Source organism: Eutrigla gurnardus (assembly GCF_963514095.1).
Source record: "Eutrigla gurnardus genome assembly, chromosome: 3".
In the NCBI taxonomy this organism is placed as follows: domain Eukaryota; kingdom Metazoa; phylum Chordata; class Actinopteri; order Perciformes; family Triglidae; genus Eutrigla; species Eutrigla gurnardus.
The window spans coordinates 32,266,889-32,292,283 of NC_139917.1; the positions used below are offsets into that span (position 1 = coordinate 32,266,889).

Genomic DNA, 25,395 nt, shown 5'->3' on the forward strand with positions numbered 1-25,395 from the left:
AACTTTTAATAAAAGATTAAAAAGTCATGATATATGTATTACAAAATTTAATAAAAAATAGAAATGTCTTAAAAAATTATAATATACATCAGAAAATCTGTCATAGAAAAGTGAAAAAAAGCTAATTTAAAACAGTTACGATGTCATAAAAAATGTCACAAACATATTATTCTATAAAAATGTATAGAAAAAATGTAGATCATAATATACCATTAAAAGTCCTATATGTCAAAGTAAAGTATGTCATAAAATGATAGTTTGTCAAAAAATATAAGTTAAGTCATAATATACTATGTATTACAAAATTTAACAAAAAATAATGCTTTTAGAAAAGTGTTTATACTAAATAAAATATGTCAGAAAGTCAGACGATTTGTCATAAAAAGTTATTTAAAGGTGCTATTGATAACATTGATAACTAGCTTTTTTAAATTATTCGTTAACATAAAAATGTTATCCATATGACTTTTTAAAAGTCAGTTACGATGTCATACAAAATGTCACAAATGTCATAAAATAGAATTTAATAAAAATTCATAAATCATAATATACCAATATAAGTCAGAAAACATGTTGATCAACATTCATTTTAGAGATCTTACAATAATGGTACGATAGAAATCGGACAGTATTTCCATGACAACCGTAGTTGGTGCAGCAGCTCACCTGCACAGGTTCTCACCCCGGTCGGCGTTCAGCTGCATCGTCTCGGGCCGGAAACTCAAAACTCCTGAAATGTTCAGACACAAAATAACAGAAACACAGCAGCGGGTTCTTGTGAACGCCTCCTGATGACAATTCATTTTAATTAACAGGCACTTTTTTTTGTAATATTCTGATTTTCATACCGTCTGAAAATACACTTTCAAATCCAAGTCCAGTGATCTATAACAGTGAACTCCATCATAAAGAGTCTGTTTGGGTGCCTCTTTCCTGATGGCCAGCAGAAAGAATGCAAGTCTGGGGCACTTCAGCTTCGGCTTCACTGCTGAGAACTGGGAGGTTTCTGTAAACATTAAATGCAGCAGAAAAATGAGCTTTAACTCTTCTTAATGGAGGTAAATAAAAACTCAACATGGTGGTTAGGTCAGTCCTGTTTGTTAAAAACATTTTTATTAAGATATTCAGATTTTTCCTCATGTTTAATCAGTCGGGTTTCTTTTTCTCTTTACAGTAGTTAATGTGCAATAATCTGTATTACTGGGTCACAGTTAGGAATTCACAAAGTTATTGGCACTTGGAACACATGGGGAAACACTGGCATGTACACGGGGTGGAGCAGGGGGGCGGGGCGATTGGTTGGATGTGGGGGGCGGGGCAACACGGGAAGGGTTGGGGCAAGGGTCTGGGGGGACTTGTGTGTGGCGGGGGTGAGGTCGGTATTTTCTCTGACATCAGTAGACACTACTGCATCGCTTACGGGGGGTTTTAATTCCTTTTTTTTAATTTTACCTCCAAAAACTGTTTTTTCACTTTTTTTTTTTTTTTCTGGGTTATGAAGAATAATAAAGAATAATACCTCATGCTGCGAGTGCACATCTAACAATCAAACTTCGATAGTGCTTCTATGTCATAATGTACAGTTTATATATTTATATATTTATAGTGGGAAAAAAGGAAAAAGAAATAGTTTTTTCACCCAACGACACCAGAGACAAGGAATAAAAAATATCATTCACGGTTGCTATGATCATATGTAAGGTAAGCCCCTCCCCCCACCTCCACCCGCATCCTGTAGTAGATTTCTGAGGTAAGACTGTGTTGACGAGGACTCTCGGCTTTGTGTCCCGGTTCTGGTTTTGCATTCAGATGGTCCCGAGCGCTCTGCTGAGGCTGCTGGGTTTGGTTCCTGAAAAACAACTAAAGGAAGTGGACCTGCTTCGTGACGGCAACCACAGCAGCAACATCTCCGCCGGCTTCAAGGTCTGCTATGGCTGAGAGCTCCCGAGGTAAACTGGTACTTTTTTTTTTGTTTTTTTAAAACTGCATCAGTGACACGAAGACAAGCTTCTGTATCTCAGAGGTTTGCCCGTTTTGTATCCATTTATACATATACAGTATATATATATATATATATATTTATTTGTATTTATATTTGTGAGTGTGTTTTGTCTCTGGTGTGTGGGGGATTCTGGGAAATAGAGGAGTAAATGTTACTACAGCGGGGGTTGATGAGGTCACGCTGCAGCGCTGAGGAAGGTGAGGTGGGGGGGGGGATATAAACGATGAGGCTTCACCTCAGGACCAGAATCTCAGATCTAAGAAAGCGTCTCACATCCACTTCCCTCGCTCCGTTCCCAAGTTTAGCCAGTTTTTTTTAGTTTTTTTTTAACATTTAACGACAAGTTCCTGGAGGTCCTCAACCAGGGCCCCTCAGGTCCTCAACCAGGGTCCCTGCAGGTCCTCAACCAGGGTCCCTGCAGGTCCTCAACCAGGGCCCCTCAGGTCCTCAACCAGGGTCCCTGCAGGTCCTCAACCAGGGTCCCTGCAGGACCCTCCGCTTCCAAAAGTTAGCCAGGTATTGAGTGTTTTTTTTGCAGATAAACAGCCAGATATATTTCCATAAGATGGTGGAGACCAAACATGGAAAAGAGGAATCGTGGGTATCGGACGTAGCTTCGTCCAGGAGGGGGGGGGGGGGGGGGAGGGATATGACGGAACGAGTCGAACCCAACAAGCATTTTAATGGTAGTTGAAAGGACGTCAATGTCGCCCATCTTTGCTTCACTTCATTAATTTTGAAGTCGGACGTGAAAATAAATGTTATGTTTATCGTCACGCTGAAAGTTTTGTGCTTTTTTTTTCAGATCGAAACCAAAATCATCAAATGCTGCTGGGTGATTGTAAACTTTGGGATTTTTAGATCTACAAACTATCAGGACTGTGTAGGAACCCCGTATGAATCTTTTACTGGAGACCCCTCCCTCACCTGAACACCCCCCCTCCCCCATGCAGAGGGGAGTTTGCACAGTCGGTGCTCCCACCTCCCACCTGGAGGGGGAGACAGGTCGATTGGGCACATCATCATCATCATCATCAACATCATCAGTTTACAGTAAACAAATGTCATAAAGAGAAAGAAGATAAAACGTACAAAATAAAAAGAATAATAGTACAAAAAGATAAAAACAACAAAAATAAAGGAACTTACAAATAGACCCCCCCGCTCCTCCCCCAAACAAAAGTCCCACTTCTTCCACCAGCATCCAAACCACAGACAGGAAGTGACATAGGAGCGTGCTCAGAAAGGTGCAGAGGGCTTTGGCCCAAAGGTGCTTCTTTTTTTGTGTTTTGTTAAAGATGATTGGCCCCGCTCCTCGTCACCTCGCTTCCTCTCTGTGGATCGGCGGCGGCGGCCAGGGGGGTCGAGCGGTCGCGGACGGACGAGTCGAAGCACGAAACATCTACGGCGCTCTTTTTTTAATCTTTTGGAAGTCACGTCAGCAACTTTCAAATCTGCTGACAACTTTATTTGGCATCTCGGGCCGCGTGCGGCGGGTGTTTTGGCGGGTTTTGGCGTCTTGTGCGTTTTCGTAAAATGAGCAGTTAGAAGCCGTTCTGCTGTTTAAGGTGCTCGCATGGATACAGTGATCAAGACTCTCGTTACAATCGTGGCTCGTGTGGTCACTGCCTCTTGGGAGAGCAACCCCCTGGTGGCTGTCGGCAGCTACTGCAGCCCCCCCCCCCTTCTCTAAGCCGCAGTAGCTGTTTTAAGCCACCAGGTGGCGTCTAAAACAAAACAATAAAACATGGAAGCAGCAGTAGCTTATTCTTTGTAAAAAAAAAGCTGGTTCGAAAACCAGGTCAAGTAGACTTTTGGTCGATTTCTAATATATATTTCTATAAATTTATATTTAGAAATATATTTGTCGTCACAAGACGTCGGATTTCATCCGTGAAGAGAGATTTAAACAGACATTCAGACTTGTAGCCTTAAAATGATGTGAGCGCCGACGGCATTTTTTTTTTTTTTGCCTCGTCCGTCCATCCGTTCGTGTTTCCACCCCCCCCATGTCGCCATGGCAACAGCTGCAGTACAGTAACATCTGGTCCAGCATTAAAACCTCCACCCGCCCCGCAGCACCTCAGTCGTACAACAATTGCAATGCAAAAATATGTGGTTCTCTTTCTCTAAACTATTTTACAGCTAACCATGTCTCCCTCTTTTATTCTTTTTTAGCACTTTAAAAAAAAATTAAACACAATCTGCAAAAATCTACGTACACATGTTAATGTTGAAATATTAGTAGCATCCGTCGTAAAGTAACGTAAAAAAAGGACTACAGTACACTAGCGAGAATGTAGAAAACAAAACAACAACAGAAAACAAAACAGTAGAAAGTAAAATATTGAAATGTGTACAAAGCTCTTCTAAAACATTTAGTAAAAAAAGCGTGACCGAACTCGTATCGCTTTGGGAAAAATAATAATAAAAAAACGTCTGCTGTGGCCCCGCCCACCCAAGTGTGCTCAGACATCGAGGTGAAAAGCTGCAACGTGACGAAAAAAAACGTTCTCTCTTCAGTTCCGTGTTTCAACTTTGTTATGAAAATCACTTCTCGTTGCCATAGCAACCGGCTACGAACGTTTTCCAAACCAAAAAGAGGAAATAAAACAGATGTGGAGGACGCTAACAGATCCGACTCGGAGACAACTTTTCTTAATAAAAAAAAAAAAAAAAAACGTTCACAGCGATGATCAGAATAATATCGTGAATCATTTTTGGCCGGAGAAACGTGACATGATATTTTTTCCATATATGGCCCCACAACTTCCACATAATACCTTATTGCTTATTGTTCTTAATGAGATTCTGATCATCACTAATGAGGGCTGCAACTGTTATTTTTATATATGAGACGTCTTCAAATCGTCTTAAAACCGACTGAATTAAAAAAAATAAAACATTTAAATTATCATCACAGAATATTTAAGAAATCCAATTAAGGTCCAATATTGGTTTTAACTAAAAATGCATCTAAAGGAGGCGTTTTGGTTCCATTGATAGGGATGGATTGATTTTAGACGTGATTGTTGTTATTGATTAGGAGGACCACGGTCCTCATAAACACCCCGGGGTCCGACGTGCGATTTTAGAGACATTTTAGTGCAAATTTCAGCTTCAAAAAGCTCGTTTTTGTAAAAGTTTTAGATCCTCGCCGATCGACCCCGCCCTGGTGAAGAACGCCACGCTACAGAAATACAACCAGCGCCCAGGTATTTATCTTGGTGGCACAGGGCCAGAGAGAGAGAGAGAGACGATCACCCCCCTCCTCCTCCCATCATTAGCTCCTCTCTCTCCTCTCCTGTCTCTTTGTCTGGATTGTGGCTTCGCTCATGTGACGGCAGACTGCCGCAATGCCTCATCTGTCCTGGGAGATTCTTAACAAACATCTCCTCCTCAGGAAGAACGGCACCCCCTCCTCCGACTCCTCCCCCCTCCTCAAGTCAAGGATGATTATAATTATTCTTTTAAGCCCACTTGGTCACTTAGTTTTAACAGTCTGGTCGATATTCGCCTCATGATTGCTGCGTTGTCACACACACACACACACACACACACACACACACACACACACACACACACACACACACACACACACACACACACACACACACACACACACACACACACACACAAATGCAGCAACATATTTGGCAGCTGCATCTGTTGTTGTAGACAGGACACACACACACACACACACACACACACAGTCACACACACACAGACACACACACACACACAGAGACAAACACACACACACACACAGGGGTGAGGTTGGCAGAGATTTGCATTCTATGAAGAAAATGGAGTCGACACAGAAAGGAAGCGGCGGCGGAGAGAAGACGATGGTTTTACGTAATGAAGCGATGAGGGAGCGACGCTACTTAGCTGCTTCCTGTGTGTGTGTGTGTGTGTGTGTGTGTGTGTGTGTGTGTGTGAGATGGAGACAGCCATGTATACATGAAGAGAGAGAGATGTAAAGAAACAGTGAGAGATGCAGAAAAGGACAATTGAGGGGAAATGAAGTGATGAAGTGTGTCTGCAGGACGTCCAACCAGGTGGAGACGGGACATTTAGGGAGGGGAAGAAGAGTCGATGGAAGAGCTTGTGATCCACTGGATCCACTAGATCTAAAGAAAAGACGCTGTGTGGATTCAGTGACACATATATTATATATATATATATATATATATATATATATAAGTGACTGCAGATGTGTGAGGCAAAGAAAACAAACAGCCACTCATCTCAACCTCCACACACACACACACACACACACCTTGCAGAGTCGAGTACCCAAACCACCCACACACAGTGACAGACATGCGCAGTCGCCACACAAAGCCAGACGACACACACACACACACGCGCGCGCACACACTCCGAGTCAAAAGCTCTGTGGAGTGAGGAGGCAGACATTAATATGCCATAAATGGAGATGGAGGGAAGCGACCGAGGAGGGGAAAAACCTGCATACATACATTAATATGCACACACACACACACACACACACACACACACACACACACACACACACACACACACACACACACACACACACACACACACACACACACACACACACACACACACACACACACACACACACACACACACACACAGCCTTTACAAACAGCTCCCAAAACCACACAAGCTCACGCTTACGTACACACCAGTATGCATGCATTCACACCAAATCATCTGAGCGTCCCAGCCAACACCCCCCCCCCCCCTCTAGGGAGGCTCACACTGTCCTCTTCTTGCCTTTCCATCTCTCTCATTTAAGGCGGTGCTTTTGAACAACGCGTTGGAATAAAAGGATTCCAACAGAAATGTGCAAACTATCCCCCCCCCCCCCTCTACCTGTCTGTCTCTCCCTTTCTTTGTCTTTCTGTCTCACTTTTTCTCGTCTCCCTCCTCCAGTTAATGGACTTGGTTACATCTCCATAAATCGTACCATGAACCTCCAACCAGGAGGACCTTTAGGACCCAGGGGCTATTTGACCGACAGCCTCATTTTAAAAGAAATAATAATCATTAAAAAAAAACCTGATCTACATGGAAATATATATAACAAATAGTCATGCAGAGATCTTTCCCTGGAAAGCAGACGATGTGTTCTTCGATTACACCTGAAGTCGTTTTTCTTAGTTTTGGTTCTTTTTTGGGCGCCGTGGCGTTCTGATGGGGTTTTATCGATATAAACCTGTGATATTAAACAGCCGTTATGGTTTTCTTCTTATTTAAAAGAAAAAACACAAAAAGAGGCCAGATGTGCATAAAACAAAATATTAAAGTTTACAACAAAACAAATCCTGATTGTTTTTTCTCTTTAAAGATTTATGTCATTATTTCTGAGATGTTCTATAATAATCTAAAACATCTCTAAATGATCTGGATCAACTTAACCCGATGTTTTCAGCCCGACTACGTGTTTAACTTCTTCCCATTTGTCTCCACTGTAATCACAGTTGTGTATTCCATTAAGTATCTGATATGTTTGTGTGTTTATAGAACAGAAGATAATTGATTTGTGCCCTCGGCCGGCGGCTGAAAGCAAATTAAGTATGAATCTAAACTCCTAAATCGAAGCAGTGAGAAGTAGTATTTCAGAGTTTTAGAGTTTGCATGCTGATGATGGATAGAAAGTGAAGCAGGTGTTGTTGCCTGGCAACAAAATCCAGCTGAAGAAGCTGACACACAAGTGAACTGATGATGCAAATATATAAGAGAATATATACTAATATAGAGATTTATTGTGATTGTGGTTATATAAATGTAATTAATATTGTTGGAGTGCTGCTAGGCCGTCAAACAGGTGTGTGTGTGTGTGGTGCATGCTGGGAGTTCATCTCATTTGAAATGTTAGTTTTGGCATGATTAGATATTAATCATTACAGTTCATTTATTAAGTCTGTTGCAGCTGAAATAATAAAAGGTTACACACTGATTTAACAGAATACACACAAAGATATTGTGATATTATTATAGATATTATTATTATAGATATTATTATTATAGATATTATAAATCTCCGTCATTCACGCTGGATTAGGCTTTTAAATCATTTGTATTTCTGTGATATTATCAGGTTACATATGACAAATAAGCCTGAAGCTCTGATTGGTCGGCCTGCGAAGTCGATCTCGTATTGAGTTAGTTGAGCCGTTACCATGGCGATGCAAAGCCGTGAACCACCGAAGTCACCTCAAAGAAGCAGATATGTAAATTAAAAGGCAATAAAAACAGAAGAAGTGATGTATATTTATAGACGTGAACGTATGCACGTGCATGTGTCATTAAAGAGTTGCACCATATGACCAGGGAGGTTTATTCTCACAGATCAGTGACATCAACATCAACATGATAAGTGAGGTCATTCGATAATAAATTCAATTAAATCTACGTTTATTCAACGCGCAAGTCTGGGACCAAAACCAGGGGCCGGCTCAGTGAAGAATAGACGTAAACCTGTTCCCTCTACGGGACAGATTCTGATCTGTTTTACACGTAAAGATGTGCCAACGCTAAAACGATCGTCTGCGATTCATCTTGTGATTAAAAGGCCGAGATGGAGCTCAAATCTGGAGAAAAGGGCGCCACCAATAATCAAATATTCATCGCAGGTAAACTAACGTCATCGGGTTAAGATGCTCCGCCTCTAGAAAACTCCGCTGCATATCAAATCGCCCCTTCTAGACTAACCAGCAGGGGGCGATCCAGAGGTTTGGATATTTTGGAAGAATGAAATACACTATTCAAAGTCGTATTTTGACATTTTGATGGTATTTAACATATAAGTGAATTTTAAATCTTTTAATTTGTCCCTAAAAATCAGTGAATAACTGTGAATAATAATAATAATAAATGAATATTGATTGTTCATTTTGGCCATAACGGTATTGATAATAAAATGGTATTATAAGGACCAGAGGAGCTCCTGAACTCAGACTGAACCAACGACGTTGGTTCAGGGTCGATCCTTCGCCTTCGTTCTTCCAGAAGGAAACCAGGAAATCAACCGTTAAAACATCTCGGCTTCTGTGTAATTCCCCTTTAACTCCCATCATGCTCTGCTGTACTGTAGCTGATGCGGCTGACGGCGCCCAAATGCGTATTAGCACGTGTGTGTGTGTTCACTGCATTAATGGGTGAATGAATCGACCAAGCGTGTGTGAAAACACACCGTCTGGCTTCCCGCTCTCTCTCTGCATCTCACACACACACACGCGCACACACACACACACACACACACACACACACACACACACACACACACACACACACACACACACACACACACACACACACACACACACACACACACACACACACACACACACACACACAGCTGTATTCCTAGCCATGTAGCGATGCCTGGATTAGCACCTTTGTGTTCGCCAGGCGAGCATCCAACAGCAGCGGCGCCCGACAAACGCACTAACTGGCACAACGGCGAGAAACAATTTAAACATGAAGAGACACACAGACACAGACACAGACACACACACACACACACACACACACACACACACACACACACACACACACACACACACACACACACACACACACACACACACACACACACACACACTTCCTTTCCTTCAGACTTGTTGAGGGGGGGTATTTTCGTTGCATTTTCAAAATAAAAGCCTTTTCTTCTCTTTCTGATACGCAACAGAAACGTAGTTCGATTGTACTCATACCGCAGGAAGTAACAGTGCATTTATATCGTCCTTACAGGTTTCCTCTCAAACAAATAACATATAGAAATCACACAAAAATAAAAGGGAACAATTACGAATTTGACAAATGTCCTTTAGAGGATCAAAAAGGAGCTGGGGAGGTTTTTTTTTTTTAAATCAAGTAAATATTAGTTCAGTCAGAACTTACCAGCAGCTCTCTCTCTCTAAAAAAAAAAAGGCTGCTGGAGTTTCCCAGCATGCCCGGCGGAAGCGTTTTGGTGGGTTTGAGTGCAGGAGGTCGGGTAGATCATAAAAACCGTGCCCAATATACAAATCAATATTCACCTCGAACCCCTGACCTCATCAATCCCACGCTCAGAGAAGCTTTCAAAATAAGGCAAAATAATAATAATAAAAAAGGGAACAATCTGACTCACGACGCTGCGGTCCGGATGCTTCGCCATGCATACATTCAATATCAAAAACAACAGTGTTACCGGAGATTGGGAAAGGAAAGCCCCCCCCCCCCCACCCCGCCCCTCCCTCAGGAATGTCTGACTGACGATGTAAGAAAAGAGCCTCAGTGACAGAACACGCTTTTAAAACAGGAAATACTCAGGTGAAAGGTAGCGGAGGAAGGAGGAGGGGGGGATCCGACCTCTTCCCCCCGCCATCTTTCTCCGTCTCTCGCCACCAGAAACCCGAAGTGAGGTATTCTGGGCCGCCAAGAGACAAATGTGGAGAAATGAAGCAGAACAAACTGACCAAAAAAGAGGTGTAGAAGAAGAAAAGCCCAAACACATGGCGTTGCCAGGGGGAGGCGTGACTCATCATGACCACAGCGGGCCGCCGTTCTCTCTACTCACACCCCCCCCCCCCCCCCTCAAAGAGACATGGCATCCCTCCCTCCCTTCCTCTCCATCAATCTGTCCACTCTTCTGTCCCGTCCAATCAGAACAAAGTGCTGCCGTCTCCTCCCGCCCCTTGCAGGCCGTCTGCGTGCGTGACGCCGCTGACTCCACCCGCTTCGTTGTGATTGGCTGCCGCAGCGGCAGCCGCCGCCGCCGCCACTGCTTCCAGGGAGGCAGGGTCAAAGCCTTGCTCCGCCCCCAGCGCGTCAGCCTCCATCTTCACGCTGTCGGCGAGGAAGGCGGAGTAGGCGTCGCTGTCGGCCATCAGCAGCTTCAGCTTGGGGATCCAGCTCTTGCGGACGACGCGGCGGGCGTTGGTGCACATGTCGGCCGCGATGGCGTTCATTTCACTCTCCTTGAAGCTCGGAGCAAAGTTCTGGCAGTAAACTGGGAGGGGGAAGGAAGAGGAGGAGGAGGAGAGAGGAGAAGAAGATGAAGGAGGAGGATTCTGAAAACGTATGTTTTTAAAGCTGCAGGAGGCAACTTCACTTATGGGCCAAAATATCAAGAAGAAGAAGAAGAGAAGAGGAGACGAAGAAGAAGTGTGTGTGTCCTACATTTGACAGCGTGCAGCACCCGGTTGTCCAGCGGTTTGCGACTGGGGTCGTTGGTTGAGGAGCGGATGCCGGTTCCACAGCTGTTAGCCAGCGTGCTCCTGAGCAACAACACAAACACATGACATCACCTTGTGAGTGGATGGACTCCATCTTTGTAGTCCTGTTGGCGGCGGGCCGGCCACTGACCTGTCGAAGAAGGCAGCCAGCAGGCGGCGCAGCAGCACCTTGTGGCGGGTGCCGGCGCTGACGTGGCAGTTCATCAGCTGGGCGCGGGAGATGAAGACGGAGGTGCCGCTCACCAGCTCCAGCTTCTCCGCCGGGTCGCCCTCCTCGTACATCTTCGGGTGGCAGCGGTTGCCGATCTGGCTGATGAGCTCGGCGGGCAGAGAGGCCAGGTCCTGCCGGGCCCGGGCTCCCCTGCCCCCCCGCCCGCCGCCACCACCGCCAGAGTCCGGGGCCAGGTCCGGGAGAGCCTCCACCCGCTCCCCGACCACTGAGGAGAGACCGGGATGGGTTTCATTAACGATGCAAAAAACTTTACTGTAAATATTACACAAGAAAACCTCAAAAATAAGAGAAGAAGTGAGTGAAAAATGTTGTCTTAAATAATGACTTTCACACCGTTAACTAGCTAATTATCATCAACACATGCTGATAATTAACATCTGTTTATAAACAAAAAGCAGATACGTACTTACTAAACCCCCATCAACGTTTCATTTATGACCTTTCAAAACATTCAACAGGAACAAAACGCTGATTTTAACCCGAACCAAGTGTTTTTTTTAACTTTGCATTAAAATCACTTCCTTTTACTCGTTTAGGGACATGTGGATGCAGGAGGAGAAGAAGTAGAAGAAGAAGACAGAGAAGGAGAAGAAGTCACCTCCGTCCTGAAGGTGAAGCCCATGCTGAGGTGCCTAAAAACACGTTCTTGTAAAATAGCGATGACCGTGCATCTCTAATATTTAACAGCATGTGATCGATTACAAAAACAGCTGATAAGAGTTCAGATAAACCGAGAGCGTTGGACGTCCTCGAACGCCTCGCCAGGTGAACTCACCTGCGGCGCCGGCGTTCAGCATGCTATACATGGTGTACATGTTGCAGATCTGTCTGTACTGCTCCTCGGCGCTCTCGTCCGCCACGTCGTCCTCCTCCTCGTCGTCGTGGTAACTGATTGGCGAGTCGCTGGTGTACATGCTGAGTGTGCCGGGGCTGGTGCCCTCGGGGGTCCCACTGTTGTTGTTGTTGTTATGGTTATGGTTACTGTTGAGTCCTGCTCCGCCCATCGACGTGGCGACGCCGCCGCCCAACATGGCAGCGTTGGCCGCGGGTCCGCGTCCAGATGCATCCTGGGTAGTGTTGTTGGAGGAGGAGGATGAAGAGGATGATGAAGAGTAGCGTGCTGCCTTCCTCATCCCGCCTCCCCCGCCGCCTCCGGACCCGCCTCCGTTGTCACGGTTACCTCCCTCCCACAGACGCTTGGCGACGGGGGTGCAGACCACCGAGTAGGGGGAGCCCTCCTGCTGGGGGGGCAGAAACACCCGATCTGTAGACTTTCTAAACACATAACTATAACTAAGTCTATCAACCCGATGCCACGCTCCTAAAGGACGTTAATAATGAATCATTAAGTCGTTGATGACCTCATCAACGCGGCGGTGGCGTACCTGCTGTGAGTGCGGGGTGGGCTGAGGTGTGGATGCCATCTGTTCCGTCTTCACCTTGGACACGAGGGGGAGGGGCGTCAGACAGGAGGCGGGCCTCCCCGCTGCCGGGGCAGCCACGCCGACCCCGCCGCCGACCCCGCCGCCGCCCATCGTTTGAGTGACGGGGCTCTGGGGCTCGGAGGGCGGGGTCTCTTCGACATGTAGACCCTGGGAGTCACAGCTGGGGGACGAGACCTGCAGGGGACAGTTTCATTACTTCTACATCATCGGGAAAGTATAGACTGTATGTGAGGAGTGGACGTCGTCATGGTGACGTCACCCGCTAGTTTGTGATCACCAGCAACGCATCACATCCTGCAGAAGTGCTTTATACTTAACGTAACGTAGCTGGTACTACATTAACCGTGTCTGCAGGTGTTTACGGGGACTTTCAAGGAAATCAGTTTTTCCTCATTAATATGTAAATTTATGCAGCACGGGTACTTCAAACCAAATCAGATCATGTGCTCCTCTTATGGAGGGAACCTGCAATGTTTCAATTATTCTCGAGAGAAGGACACGTCTGCAAACACAGACACTGCCATCTCTCACACACACACACACACACACACACACACACACACACACACACACACACACACACACACACACACACACACACACACACACACACACACACACACACACACACACACACACACACACACACACACACACACAGACACACACACACACAGACACACACACACACACACACACACACACACACACACACACACACTTCATGCATAATTCATAGCATCAAACTGTTCTGGATTTATATATTTATTACCTTTTAGCCAACTAGTGTTCAAAACATGCCGAATGCAACCTCCGGTACTGAGAAGTAAAGCAAATCTGAAGTGCCTTTAAACTGTCATTCTCTCTGCTGGCCACCAGGGGGCGACTCCTCTCTGATTGTATAGAAGTCTGAGAAAATGAGCCAACTTCTCTCTATATGTATTATCTCAGTGAACATTGTAAACATGAGTTTATGGTCTCAATGATTGTCCTCTAAACAACCAACATGATGTTTGGAGACAGCTTTTTACAGAAGGACCACAAATGAAAGGAAAACTAATTCCACTAACAGATCCACAGAAATATAATCACCAACTATTTTCATCATCTGTTCATCATCAAAAGTCATTTTTCATAAAGAAATGTCAGAAAATGCTGTTTTCAGTCCCTCAGATATTCAAGCACTTTGTTCTAAATCAAAGCACTTTTTATAACCTTGAAAACACTACACTAAAATTCACGTGTTTTCAGGGATATAGTGACGCTCTTCTTCGTGGTTACCTTGAGGAAGAACTCGGTGCCTTTCTCCATGATCTGCTGGATCTGCAGGAAGCCGGCGGTGTACATGAGGAGGAACTGGTCCCCGACGTTCATGCTGAGGCGGCCCGTGTAGCAGAAGGCTAGGATCTGCTGGAAGCTCTGCGGCTGCACGGCCGGGGGGAGCTCCACCACCGAGCTCTTCCCCCCGGCGTTGAACAGGTCCCGGAAGTAGGAGCTGCTGGCTGCCAGCACCGCGCGGTGGGCCTGGGGGGTAAAACAGCGAGTCATTAGATTCAGACTCAAATCCACATCACAACACACAGCTGATCTGGTTCTACTGGTCTGCACTGTCAAGTATAACTAAGTAGAAAACTCACCTCCACCTCCACCATGTTTGCAGCTAACCTGCCGGTTCTTTACGAACAGCAATGGGAAAACTATTTCTACTGACTGTATGACTTGTATGTAACTTGTCAAATAATACAGCCAAATATCTACTTACAAACACCAGAGATGTATTCCCCTCTGTGAGGGCGGAGAATCTATTACTGATTATTAAAAGCACGACTCCAGCAGATTTTGACCTGAACCATTTTTCGCCCACCAACGACACCAAAAGCCTGCCAATGCTGGTCTAACACAGAGAGTGCATGCAAGAAAGAATATCTGCAAAAACTAGAAACGTTTAATGACTTAAACTCTTGCCTTTTCTTTTAAAAGTTCTTTAAAGGGCACTTTAACAAACTGGAATTAATTATAGATTTTGTTAAGAAAGAAATATCATTGAATCACTAAGACTTCCGTGAAGGTATATTTACTTCTAACCCTGATAATCTAAATCCACCAGCATCATGTAATCATTGAACAGTGAGAAGGAGGAAGAAGGAGAAGCTGTGACCTTGAAGGCGTGTCCCTTGACGACCACGGAGACATCGCAGTAGAGGCCCTGCAGACGCTGCTCGTTCAGACACTCCAGGATGTTGTTACCAAAGTTAGGGATCGCCATCTGCAGCGTCTGAGCCATAACGCTCTGCTCAGCACCACAGGGTCTGCCGGGGACAGAAGGGGACGTTAGAGGGACAAGGGGACAGAAAGGGGACGTTAGAGGGACCACAGGGTCTGCAGGGGACAGAAGGGGGACGTTAGAGGGACAAGGGGACAGAAAGGGGACGTTAGAGGGACCACAGGGTCTGCAGGGGACAGAAGGGGGACGTTAGAGGGACAAGGGGACAGAAAGGGGACGTTAGAGGGACCACAGGGTCTGCAGGGGACAGAAGGGGGACATTAGAGGGACCACAGGGTCTGCAGGGGACAGAAGGGGGACGTTAGAGGGACAAGGGGACAGAAGGGGGACGTTAGAGGGACCACAGGGTCTGCAGGGGACAGAAGGGGGACGGAGGAGGGACTACAGGGTCTGCAGGGGACAGAGAGGGGGACGTTAGAGGGACAAGGGGACAGAAGGGGGACGTTAGAGGGACCACAGGGTCTGCAGGGGACAGAGAGGGGGACGTTAGAGGGAAAGGGGACAGAAGGGGGACGTTAGAGGGATCACAGGGTCTGCAGGGGACAGAAGGGGGACGTTAGAGGGACCACAGGGTCTGCAGGGGACAGAAGGGGGAGGGAGGAGGGACTACAGGGTCTGCAGGGGACAGAGAGGGGGACGTTAGAGGGACAAGGGGACAGAAGGGGGACGTTAGAGGGACCACAGGGTCTGCAGGGGACAGAAGGGGGACGGAGGAGGGACTACAGGGTCTGCAGGGGACAGAGAGGGGGACGTTAGAGGGACAAGGGGACAGAAGGGGGACGTTAGAGGGACAAGGGGACAGAAGGGGGACGTTAGAGGGACCACAGGGTCTGCAGGGGACAGAAAGGGGGACGTTAACAGGACCACAGGGTCTGCAGGGGAGAGGAATTGCATTAACGCTTCTTTAAAACATCGCACTACCCCCGACGCTGGGGGTACACGTCTCACTCTCTGGTTACACGTCTCACTCTCTGGTTACACGTTACACGTCTCACTCTCTCTGGTGCCTCAATGAACCATCGGATGTTTGTGTAAAAAATGAAGTTCAGTATAAACGGTGCGATTGCAGCATATTGAGGGGGTCTACTTTCTGTGATTGTGGAAGGATATCTGTGTAAAAACACCTTTAGGTGAAGGGACGGTGAGTAGCGTGAAGGATGGGTGAACGGAGAAATATCAGAGAAAGAGCTGAGGGGGAAATGAAACATGTCAAAAAGAAGTAATGACAGAAAAATAGATGTTTAAAAGGCAAGAGAGAAATAAAGAGGAGGGAAGTGAAATAAAGGAACGGGGTATGTGAAGCGTCTGATCATTAATGAACGTAGTATTTTGGTAAACAACTTTAATTCAAAACTAACTTCCAAATGAAGGAGTTTTGGGGCCCCAGCGGCAGTTATACAAGACGCCTTTCTGTTTTTTTCCCTCTAACCTTGTTTCATTACATCTAATTCACAGTTAATAAACCGTTTGGTGCTTTTTGGCCTACTTTGTTATGTTCTCGTCGCTGCCTCTCAAAACACAGCCGCTTACATAACTCATCTATTTCACTCTTCCTCATCATCCAGCAAACGGGAGCGGGGCAACCGGAAAATAAACAACCGAACGGATCTCTGAATTCATTTTGGGGGTCAAAGGGTGTCGCTTTCCACCGGACCTAAACGTAAACACGGAGCCGGTTTAATGTTCGGTTTGATGGAGCGGAAGTAAACAGACGAGAACAAAGGGTGAGTCACCAGGGCTTTCCACCAGGAGTATTTATTATATATTATTATTATATACATTATTTATCACAATATATAACAATTATTAACATCAGCGTATGTGATGGAATAGTTGACCCAACTCTGTTTTATATATATCCAACTATTCCATCATATACGCTGATGTTAATAATAGTTATATATTGTAATAAATATTATCTATAATAATAATACATAATAAATACTTTTGCGTATTGTGTTGAAAACGTCTTGTAAACAAGTAAAATAACTTCACTACTGAGATTATTAATTTTTCCTTCAAGTGCTGGTCTACAGAAACCATCGACTCTGAACACAGCAGGTTCCTCACTGCTGCACCACCCGGCTTCATTATCAGTTAATATACCATTCTTCTACGACTGCTTGCACAGTCAACGAATCAACAGCCAACGAAAGGCCACGCTCTCCACTGCCACGTTACCGCTAGAAACCCAAAGAGATATATGTGGAATGAGGTACGAACACACTACAAACTCTCCTAGTGGAGCAGCTGGAGCCTTCTAAATACCTATCAGTTGATCAAGTCATTATTAATCATTAATAAAATAATCCATTTCGATAACAACAGATTAATTACTCCTGTTGTTCCCCAACATTTTAAGTTCATTTTGGAAAAAGGAGGTCCTTACTGGATCTGGTTCCATGTGGCTAACTAGCATTGGTAGCTTGGTAGCGACCTGTCAATCAGCAGGTAAGCCCCGCCCCCTAAAGCATCCCCTGCTTCCTGGTCTGGTGGACTCTAAATGGACCATAATGTACTAAATGAACATCATGCTGGATTGAAGAAGACTTGAAACTAGAGATTGAGACCATAAACTCATGTTTACAATGTTTACTGAGATAATACATCAAGAGATGCCACCTGAGAATGTCAGAGGTCGAGTAAAGGCTCATTTATGCTCTACGCTAGACACGCATACGGATACGGACGGAGCCTTCTGTCCGTTCTCTGCGTACATTTCGTCCGTATTTCTGTCCGTATCTGCGAGCTTGCGGATGCGTACCGATACGGACCAAACGTTGCAGTTCCAACAGAAATCGTGGGGGCAGTGTCGGGCATTGTACACAGAAAGTGCCGTGAATAGCATACACAAATTAAAAAACGTTTTAAAAATGACTGATCCCTGACGCGAGGAAGCGAATGGTGACCGCTAGTCGCTCAGCCGGCGTCACCGGTGAATTGTGCGAGTTCCCATGCTTAATGGGAGGAGCCACCCGGCGAAGCCAGTTGTCGAAAACCCCGACAGACATCCTGATATACTGAAAATGACGGTCGTGATAAATTTCTCTCATCGGTAAAACCAATGACTGGAAGTCTCCGTCCACACTCGGGATGTATTCAGTGGTCTCACAGACCACCGCCGTCTACAACGCTGCCTGCCATCTTGCCTCCTTCTCAATAGATGCAGGATCGTTATCTCCTCCATTGTCCAGTCGCCATGTTTGATGTTGTGATAAGCTTATTTTTTTTAAACTTTATTGGAGTAACGTTTTAATGTGAACGACGCCCTCTAGAGGATGTTTTGCTCAACGTCCATTCCAACGTAGAGGACGCATGAAAGCATGAGGGCAGCGACGTTTAGAACGTTGATAACGCACGTCTCTATTTACGCACGAAATGGAAGCAGAAATGAGCCTTAAAGAAATCAAATTGAGCGAAGCAAGAACTGCAGACTTGGAATGAGGAACAAAACCAGTGGAGCCTGTTGTTGATGGTGTTCATTTTGGTTGAAGCTCACCAATTGGCTGCTGCGACTGAGTCTCTGAGCCCCACTTCTACTACAGGAAACATTTAAAGGCGGTCTGCACCGACAACCAGGTCCAACTGGAGTTGTAACTTTAATAGGACGATTACCTCCACATCTGGAGAATGTAAACACCTTCCATTCACAGCACCGCCGGCCTCACATAACACCAGAACCAGACGGAAACACCTCGAGGACAAACACGCCGCGACCACCTACATCTACCAGAAGCATTGAGCCCCGTTCTGCTCCGTCAAAGGTTATTGAAGAGTTAAAATGTAGACTATTGAAGGATCAATAACAGGGCTTTAATGGTGGTTGTGCTAACGTGCATCAGCTTGCTGAAACTAAAATATATAGTTGCCATTTTTAGTCACGTTAGACTTCAGAAGTTAATCTGATCTTCAGTTTAATTAACACACACATGTAGGGATGGGACCATATGAGATTTATCCAAAAATATTCACAATAAAGTTGAGTGTGGAGAATTTTCATCGTCAGAATAATCGTGAAAAAAGCTGTCTCACTCTCTGTCATGATGAAAAATAGGACAAAGAAACACAGGACACAAATGCATTTTAAATTTATTTATCTATCTTATTTTAAGTAATGAAAAAAAAGTCCATTCGTGAAAAAGTGCTGACTAATCACTAATGACTCCATTGTATCCAAGAGAAAACTCATAATAGAATAAAGTTCTAGTAAATCACTCGCCACTTGACATCAATCAGCATCTCCTGTATTTCTGAGACGCGCTTCCCTCCACTTCCTTCTGGATCCAGCAAGACCCACGTGGGCTGGTTTACCACAGCTGGAGGAACCAGAATAATTTATTTGTGATTTAATATCAATAACCAGATGTCATTCTTTGTTAGGTCTGTCTGTAAGACCACAAGATAACTACTGTTAAAACGCTGGTTTTCTGAATGGAGTCTGGTTGATGGTGCTAGGCTACGCTAACATTGTAGCTGCTCCATCAACACTCCATATAAGGTCATCTAGACATAAATACAGCAGAGACCTTGTTGTTTGGACCACAGACAGTCTCTGGTTCCTCCACATAGTCTGCTCTGGTCTCTGGACTAATGTGAGCTACTATCTAGACCTCTGGGGGACCACAGACAGTCTGTGGTTCCTCCACATAGTCTGGTCTGGTCTCTGGACTAATGTGGGCTACAATCTAGACCTCTGGGGGACCACAGACAGTCTCTGGTTCCTCCACATAGTCTGGTCTGGTCTCTGGACTAATGTGGGCTACTATCTAGACCTCTGGGGGACCACAGACAGTCTCTGGTTCTCCACATAGTCTGGTCTGGTCTCTGGACTAATGTGGTCTACTATCTAGACCTCTGGGGGACCACAGACAGTCTGTGGTTCCTCCACATAGTCTGGTCTGGTCTCTGGACTAATGTGGTCTACTATCTAGACCTCTGGGGGACCACAGACAGTCTGCTGATCCACCCTAACTCAGCAGTCAGCGGCCTATCTCACGGGTGTAAAAGGTCAGCATTTCATCATCATTAATTTTAGTAAGTTAATAGCAACTCATTAATGTTAATAGATCACATATTTAGTTAGTGGGGCAGTGGGTGACGAGAAAGGGTAATGCATGACTATTAACTGTCTCGCTGTTACACCTGGACCCGAGCCCACGCAGATAAACCTGAAAAATAACCTCAGTTATCACCAACTCTGGAAGCTGTTCAAACAAAGCACTTAAAGATTGGCCAAAATGCTAATATTGGAAGGAGGTACTAATTGTGTAAAGCACCATTATAAAATTAATCACGCTTAATTAATTGAGCAGACACATTCAGGACAAAATACTAATTAAGATTGCAGACTTATTGGAATAAGAGCACTTTGTACATTTTGATCTGAATAACAGTCGCATCAAAACATGATTAGCGCCCGAGTGTATAAATTACACGTTAAGTTATCTTTGTTTAAAAATCAATAATGTTTTGACATAACTTCCCGTCTGCTGGGGCTCGACACATTATTGTATCTCCACAGTTTGTGTTGATGTGAAGAAATCAATATGCGTAAATGTAATTATCATCCGAGCGAAGAACGATGTATTTTTCTCCCTGTGCATTCTGGGTATTAACCAGTGATTTGTTTAGATGCATTACTCCTGCGTTAATTAGTTAATTAATGGCAACGTGTTTTTTTTTGTCTTATCAAAACAGGTTATAACACTTAATTCTGCTGACGGAGGCCTGGGATTAAACGCTGCTGGATTTGACCTCTGGGTCACAGGGTTCCTCCACCTTTTCCAAAGTCAAATTCAAGCACTTCCAGGTGCATCTCCATGCTTTTCCAGCACCTTCCAGCTGTGGTAAACTCCATCTTTGTACCAATCCAATGGTCAGTATTCAGTCTACTTATTATGTCACTTGTTCATCACATTAAATGAGATGTTATTGTCCTCTAAACAACCAACATGATGTTTGGAGACAGCTTTTTACAGAAGGACCACAAATGAAAGGAAAACTAATTCCACTAACAGATCCACAGAAATATAATCACCAACTATTTTCATCATCTGTTCATCATCAAAAGTCATTTTTCATAAAGAAATGTCAGAAAATGCTGTTTTCAGTCCCTCAGATATGGAGATCTTCTTTTCTCTGTTCTATCATAGATGTCATCACATACAACACACATCATATGTCATCATACAAACACCACACTAAAATTCAAGTGTTTTCAAGGATTTCCAGCACCCGTACGAGCGGACACCTTCGGCTAGTTTCCAGGTGTAAATCTGTGCTATCGCATGAATAATAATCAGCCGGCTGCTAAGACAAAGTCTATGTGTGAAGAAAACCTTCCTTCAATAATCAAAACGTTAAAAAAAAGAAAAGCACAAAATCTCCCATCGTTCATAATACGGCAGCAAAACTTCCAAGTTGGTATATTTGTCGCCCCTCAAAAAGTTAACTTTTCTTTTTCTCCCATCTTGCTCCCAACAGCTGATTTAGAGGTTTAGGTGTCAGCCGAGGTCACGCTGCCCGCCACCTTCTCTTCCTCTAAGGTCATAGGTCACGACGACTTCCAGGAAACATAAAGAGAGAGTTAATTCTCACCACTTGACCTTTGCCCTGCTGTTCCCATGTGCCCCATTATGTGCTCTGACTTAATGCTAAACTGTCTGTGTGTGTGTCTGTGTGTCTGTGTGTGTCTGTGTGTGTGTGTGTGTGTGTGTGTGTGTGTGTGTGTGTCTGTGTGTGTGTGTGTAACTGTTAAAGTTCATCTCCAGGTTACTGCATGCAGACTTTAACAGCCAAATACCAACTAATGTAAAAAAAAAAAAAAAGGAAAGAAAAAGTAACTTCACTGCATTTCATCTCTCTGGTTGTAATCAATACATATGACTCAAACACCAACACGATGCACGTGCATCAATCACAACCTGATCATAATCGGTTTCCTGTTTTTTTAGTGGAGGTTAAAGGTTAGCCTATTAGCAGGCTAAAGCTAAAGCTAAGGCTAACACTGGCATTAGGGAAAAAACACTTGAACGGCACATTCAACGCGCAGGAAAAAACACCTTTAAATCACACGTGATGGATTTTACAGCCTCCGTTTAAAAATATAAAAGGACATTTAAGGGCTGAAGACGCCGTGCGTGGCCGCTCGTTCGCGGGGAGACGGAGTGCTGCTACCGGTGTAGCCCCCCCCCCTATCCAGGAGCCCCGCTACGGAGCAAACTTCCAACATACACCGACATTGATTATACATTAATTAAAATCTCACGTGAAAAGACTAGCCGATGTCTCGCCGGGGTAGACGCCTCACGAAGGTTGGGGGGGGGGGGGGGGTGTAAAGAGCCGGACCACCAGCGAGCAGAGCTCTCGGTTGCCCCGCCGTGTGCCAGCCTCAATGCCCGGTTGAATTTTTTGGGAGTCCTCGGCTGGCCCGGGCCGGCGTGTGCGTGCTCTCCGCGGCGGGAGGGATTTCGGGAGGGAGGGGGGCGGGGGAAAATCTTCTTTATCTTGTATGCCAGCGCCGGGTTGAATTCCCTTAACACACACACGTTGACACAAAAATAGTCCCGAGGGGATCAAATATTCAGCCCGGCTCCACGGCTGTACGTGCCGGCGCGAGACCGACTCCCCTCCTCCGGGCCGAATGGTAGCTGCCGATACGGGACAGACACACGCGCCCCCTCCTCCTCCTCCTCCTCCTCCTTCCTCCTCCAAAATGTCGCTTATGATATATCACAGCGAATACATTATTTATCAACTCGAGGAAGCCACTCCGATCCCCTTTGGGACGGGGGCCGGGGGAGTTCGCGTGTTTTTTACCGGGGAGGAGAGCGGGGCGCCGCCGCCGCCGCGGAGGGAGACACCGTCTGATACTCCATCTTTTTTAGCCCGACATCAACAGGTCATCCCGGGACACAAATGCGCTGCAACTGTGGGGCGAGACGGACGGATGGATCCGGCATGGCGAGGCGGAGGAGGAGGAGGGGGGAGGAAAGAAGAGGAGGTGAGGAAGGGGGGGGGGGGGGGTAAACGGGACGATCTTAACCCGTTTACTGTCAGTTTTAAACATTAGAATAAATTGCGCTTCATCTCCACCGGAAACACCGAGTTCTACTTGTTTTAGAAAGAGTAAAGTTGAGAAGGAGCAGAGGACTTGAAGTGACTCACCGAGGCAGAGGAGGGGGACAGCCCGCGGCGAGCAGCGAGTGGAGCCGGTGAAGTGGTTAAAGTTTTGGTCCGTCCCGACGGAGCCCATCCCCCACCGCAGCTAGCGCAACTTTACCACCCAGCACCCGAAAAACCCCACAATAAAATAACAATAGCCCCCCCCCCCCCCCCCCATTCACCCATCCGAATTGAAGAACCCCCCCCCCCCCCACACACACACACACACACACACACTAACATATACAGTTCGTTCGGGATAAGTGACCGAGGTCTCGCCGGCCCCGAGTCCGAGCCGGTGTCCTCGTTGACCCGCAGAGCTCAACTCACCCCTTCGGCGTGTTAGTCCGCTGGAGAGAGATTCAATGGAGCCGGGATCAGCGGTCTAACGTCTCCCTCCGCTTCGCGCTACAGGCAGCCATTCATTGTGACTGTAAACGCTCTTCGCACGCGCATCCATACACATACATGCCTGCACGTGCGCGTTTTCTCTCTCTCTCTCTCTCTCTCTCTCTCTCGCGCACACACAATGCAGGAGGAGGAACAGAGCGCAGAGCGATCGAGTGAGGGAGGACGCAGAGGAGCGGTTTTTTTATTGTTCCAACTCTCCCAGGGGGTGCAGACTGATCGCAGAGCTACCGATCGGCTAGACAGACAGGCAGGTAGACAGACAGGCAGGTAGACAGACAGGGAGGCAGGCGGAGAGGCATTCTGCATCATTACTTTGTCACCGCTGCAATTGAGTCACATATGTTGGCTACACAGGAACTATAATCCCCCCCCAAAAAACTAAAACTTCCCCCATTAAAAAGAGATTGTTTGCTCCCTCCTATGTAAACTACCGGTATGTACACACACACGTCATCATCCAGACTAAATGATGATCATTTTAAAAATGTGAGTTTACCTGATACAATTGGACTCGGCGACCAAATTTGTTTTCTTCAGCATTTTCTAAAAATAACTTGAACACATGAATAATTTGGATGAGCGATGGAAAAGTTGTCTCTAAAGTGCACGTGGGAACACTGTGTTTATTATCCAGTCACAACAAAGAGATTCATGCTTTTTTTTATGGCATATCTTTTGTTTTTATTTTATGGTATTTTAATTTGTCTAAAGATTTTTTTTTTTAATGTAACGTAATTACATGTGAGGGGGAAGTAACTGATTACAGCCCACGCGCCGCTGCAGGCAGGTAGACAGGCAGCGTCCCCAGCCGACCCGACCGCCGTCTGAGCCCCACCCACCAGTCCACCCACTCAGCCCCACTCACCAGCCTCTCTCTCCCTCGGGGTGGTGGTGCTGGAACAGACACCCACGTCGGACCGTGGTGGTGGAGGGGTAGAAGGGAAAAAAAGCCGGAGTGGTTGCGCCGTGTGTTCGATTCCGCTGTCCTCCTCCTCCTGGCGTGTGTGATGGCGCGTCTAGACTCCGGGCAGGTGAGCCCTCCGGGGCCTCCAGGCGCTGCGCACAGTGAATACTAAACAGGATGAGACTGCATTCGGGCACGGCACTGCGCTCCCTCCCGCTCCCTCTCCCTGTCATGCCAAATACTATTAACTCTATAATTCTCCCGTGTCAGATGTATAGCGCCACGCTCTCTGGGCATTTATTGTCACAGCGCCCCCATCCAGATGTGCAGGCTCGTGTGCGTCATTCTACTTTATAGGAAATGGCTGCAAAGTACTAAATAAAACATATATATGTGTATATATATATATATATACTTCAATGGAGGTCGAGCATTTATCACAGACGTTTATCTCATCTTCAATTACGGAGTCCCAACGTGTTTCAATAGTTTCAAATTTAATTACTTTTTTTACTTGATCAATTCAGAATGTTTTATTATTTCACTACTTCTGTGTCTAAAGTAGCCTCATTTAAAACACACTGAGCGAAAAAAAAGTACTTTTATAAACGTTTATAAATTAATCAACCGATAAACTGTTTTTTAATTGTAGTAAATTGTTTATCAACAAAATGTCAAAACACCAAAAGGAAAGGTATTATGCAGGTAAAAGTGGACTGCTAAGTAATAGTTTTATTAT

At 45.6% G+C, this 25,395-nt stretch overlaps 1 protein-coding gene and 1 long non-coding RNA gene across 6 annotated transcripts; one reads left to right on the forward strand and one right to left on the reverse strand.

Moving 5' to 3' along the window:
* Positions 1-632: 632 nt before the first annotated feature.
* On the forward strand, positions 633-9,602 carry LOC311008829. The gene is made up of 2 exons (XR_014596571.1): positions 633-2,355; positions 2,446-9,602. It is a non-coding gene; the product is annotated as an uncharacterized lncRNA (long non-coding RNA).
* Positions 9,603-10,616: 1,014 nt separating this feature from the next.
* On the reverse strand, positions 10,617-24,762 carry nacc1b (nucleus accumbens associated 1, BEN and BTB (POZ) domain containing b). 5 transcript variants are annotated; one of them, XM_084002672.1, is made up of 8 exons: positions 24,618-24,762; positions 15,053-15,203; positions 14,176-14,418; positions 12,835-13,068; positions 12,225-12,690; positions 11,348-11,654; positions 11,162-11,259; positions 10,617-10,991 (listed from the first exon to the last, which is right to left on the reverse strand). In XM_084002672.1, exons 2-8 carry the CDS (start codon positions 15,176-15,178, stop codon positions 10,645-10,647), a joined length of 1,821 nt encoding a protein of 606 aa, XP_083858798.1. In that variant the 5' UTR covers positions 15,179-15,203; positions 24,618-24,762; the 3' UTR covers positions 10,617-10,644. The 5 variants fall into 5 exon arrangements, with proteins under 5 accessions (XP_083858798.1, XP_083858799.1, XP_083858795.1 ...); XM_084002673.1 differs by lacking the exon at positions 24,618-24,762 and adding an exon at positions 23,672-23,841 and having other exon boundaries at positions 12,225-12,687; XM_084002669.1 differs by lacking the exon at positions 24,618-24,762 and adding an exon at positions 23,672-23,841.
* Positions 24,763-25,395: the final 633 nt, after the last annotated feature.

Bases quoted from the DNA above. Each gene is read 5' to 3' on its own strand.
- nacc1b (XM_084002672.1), bottom strand. From the start codon at position 15,178: ATGGCTCAGACGCTGCAGATGGCGATCCCTAACTTTGGTAACAACATC. The intron at 14,419-15,052 runs GTCACAGCTTCT...TTTACCCCCCAG, and splicing joins TCAAGGGACACGCCTTCAAG to GCCCACCGCGCGGTGCTGGC. The intron at 10,992-11,161 runs GTAGGACACACA...TCCCCCTCCCAG, and splicing joins GGTGCTGCACGCTGTCAAAT to TTTACTGCCAGAACTTTGCT.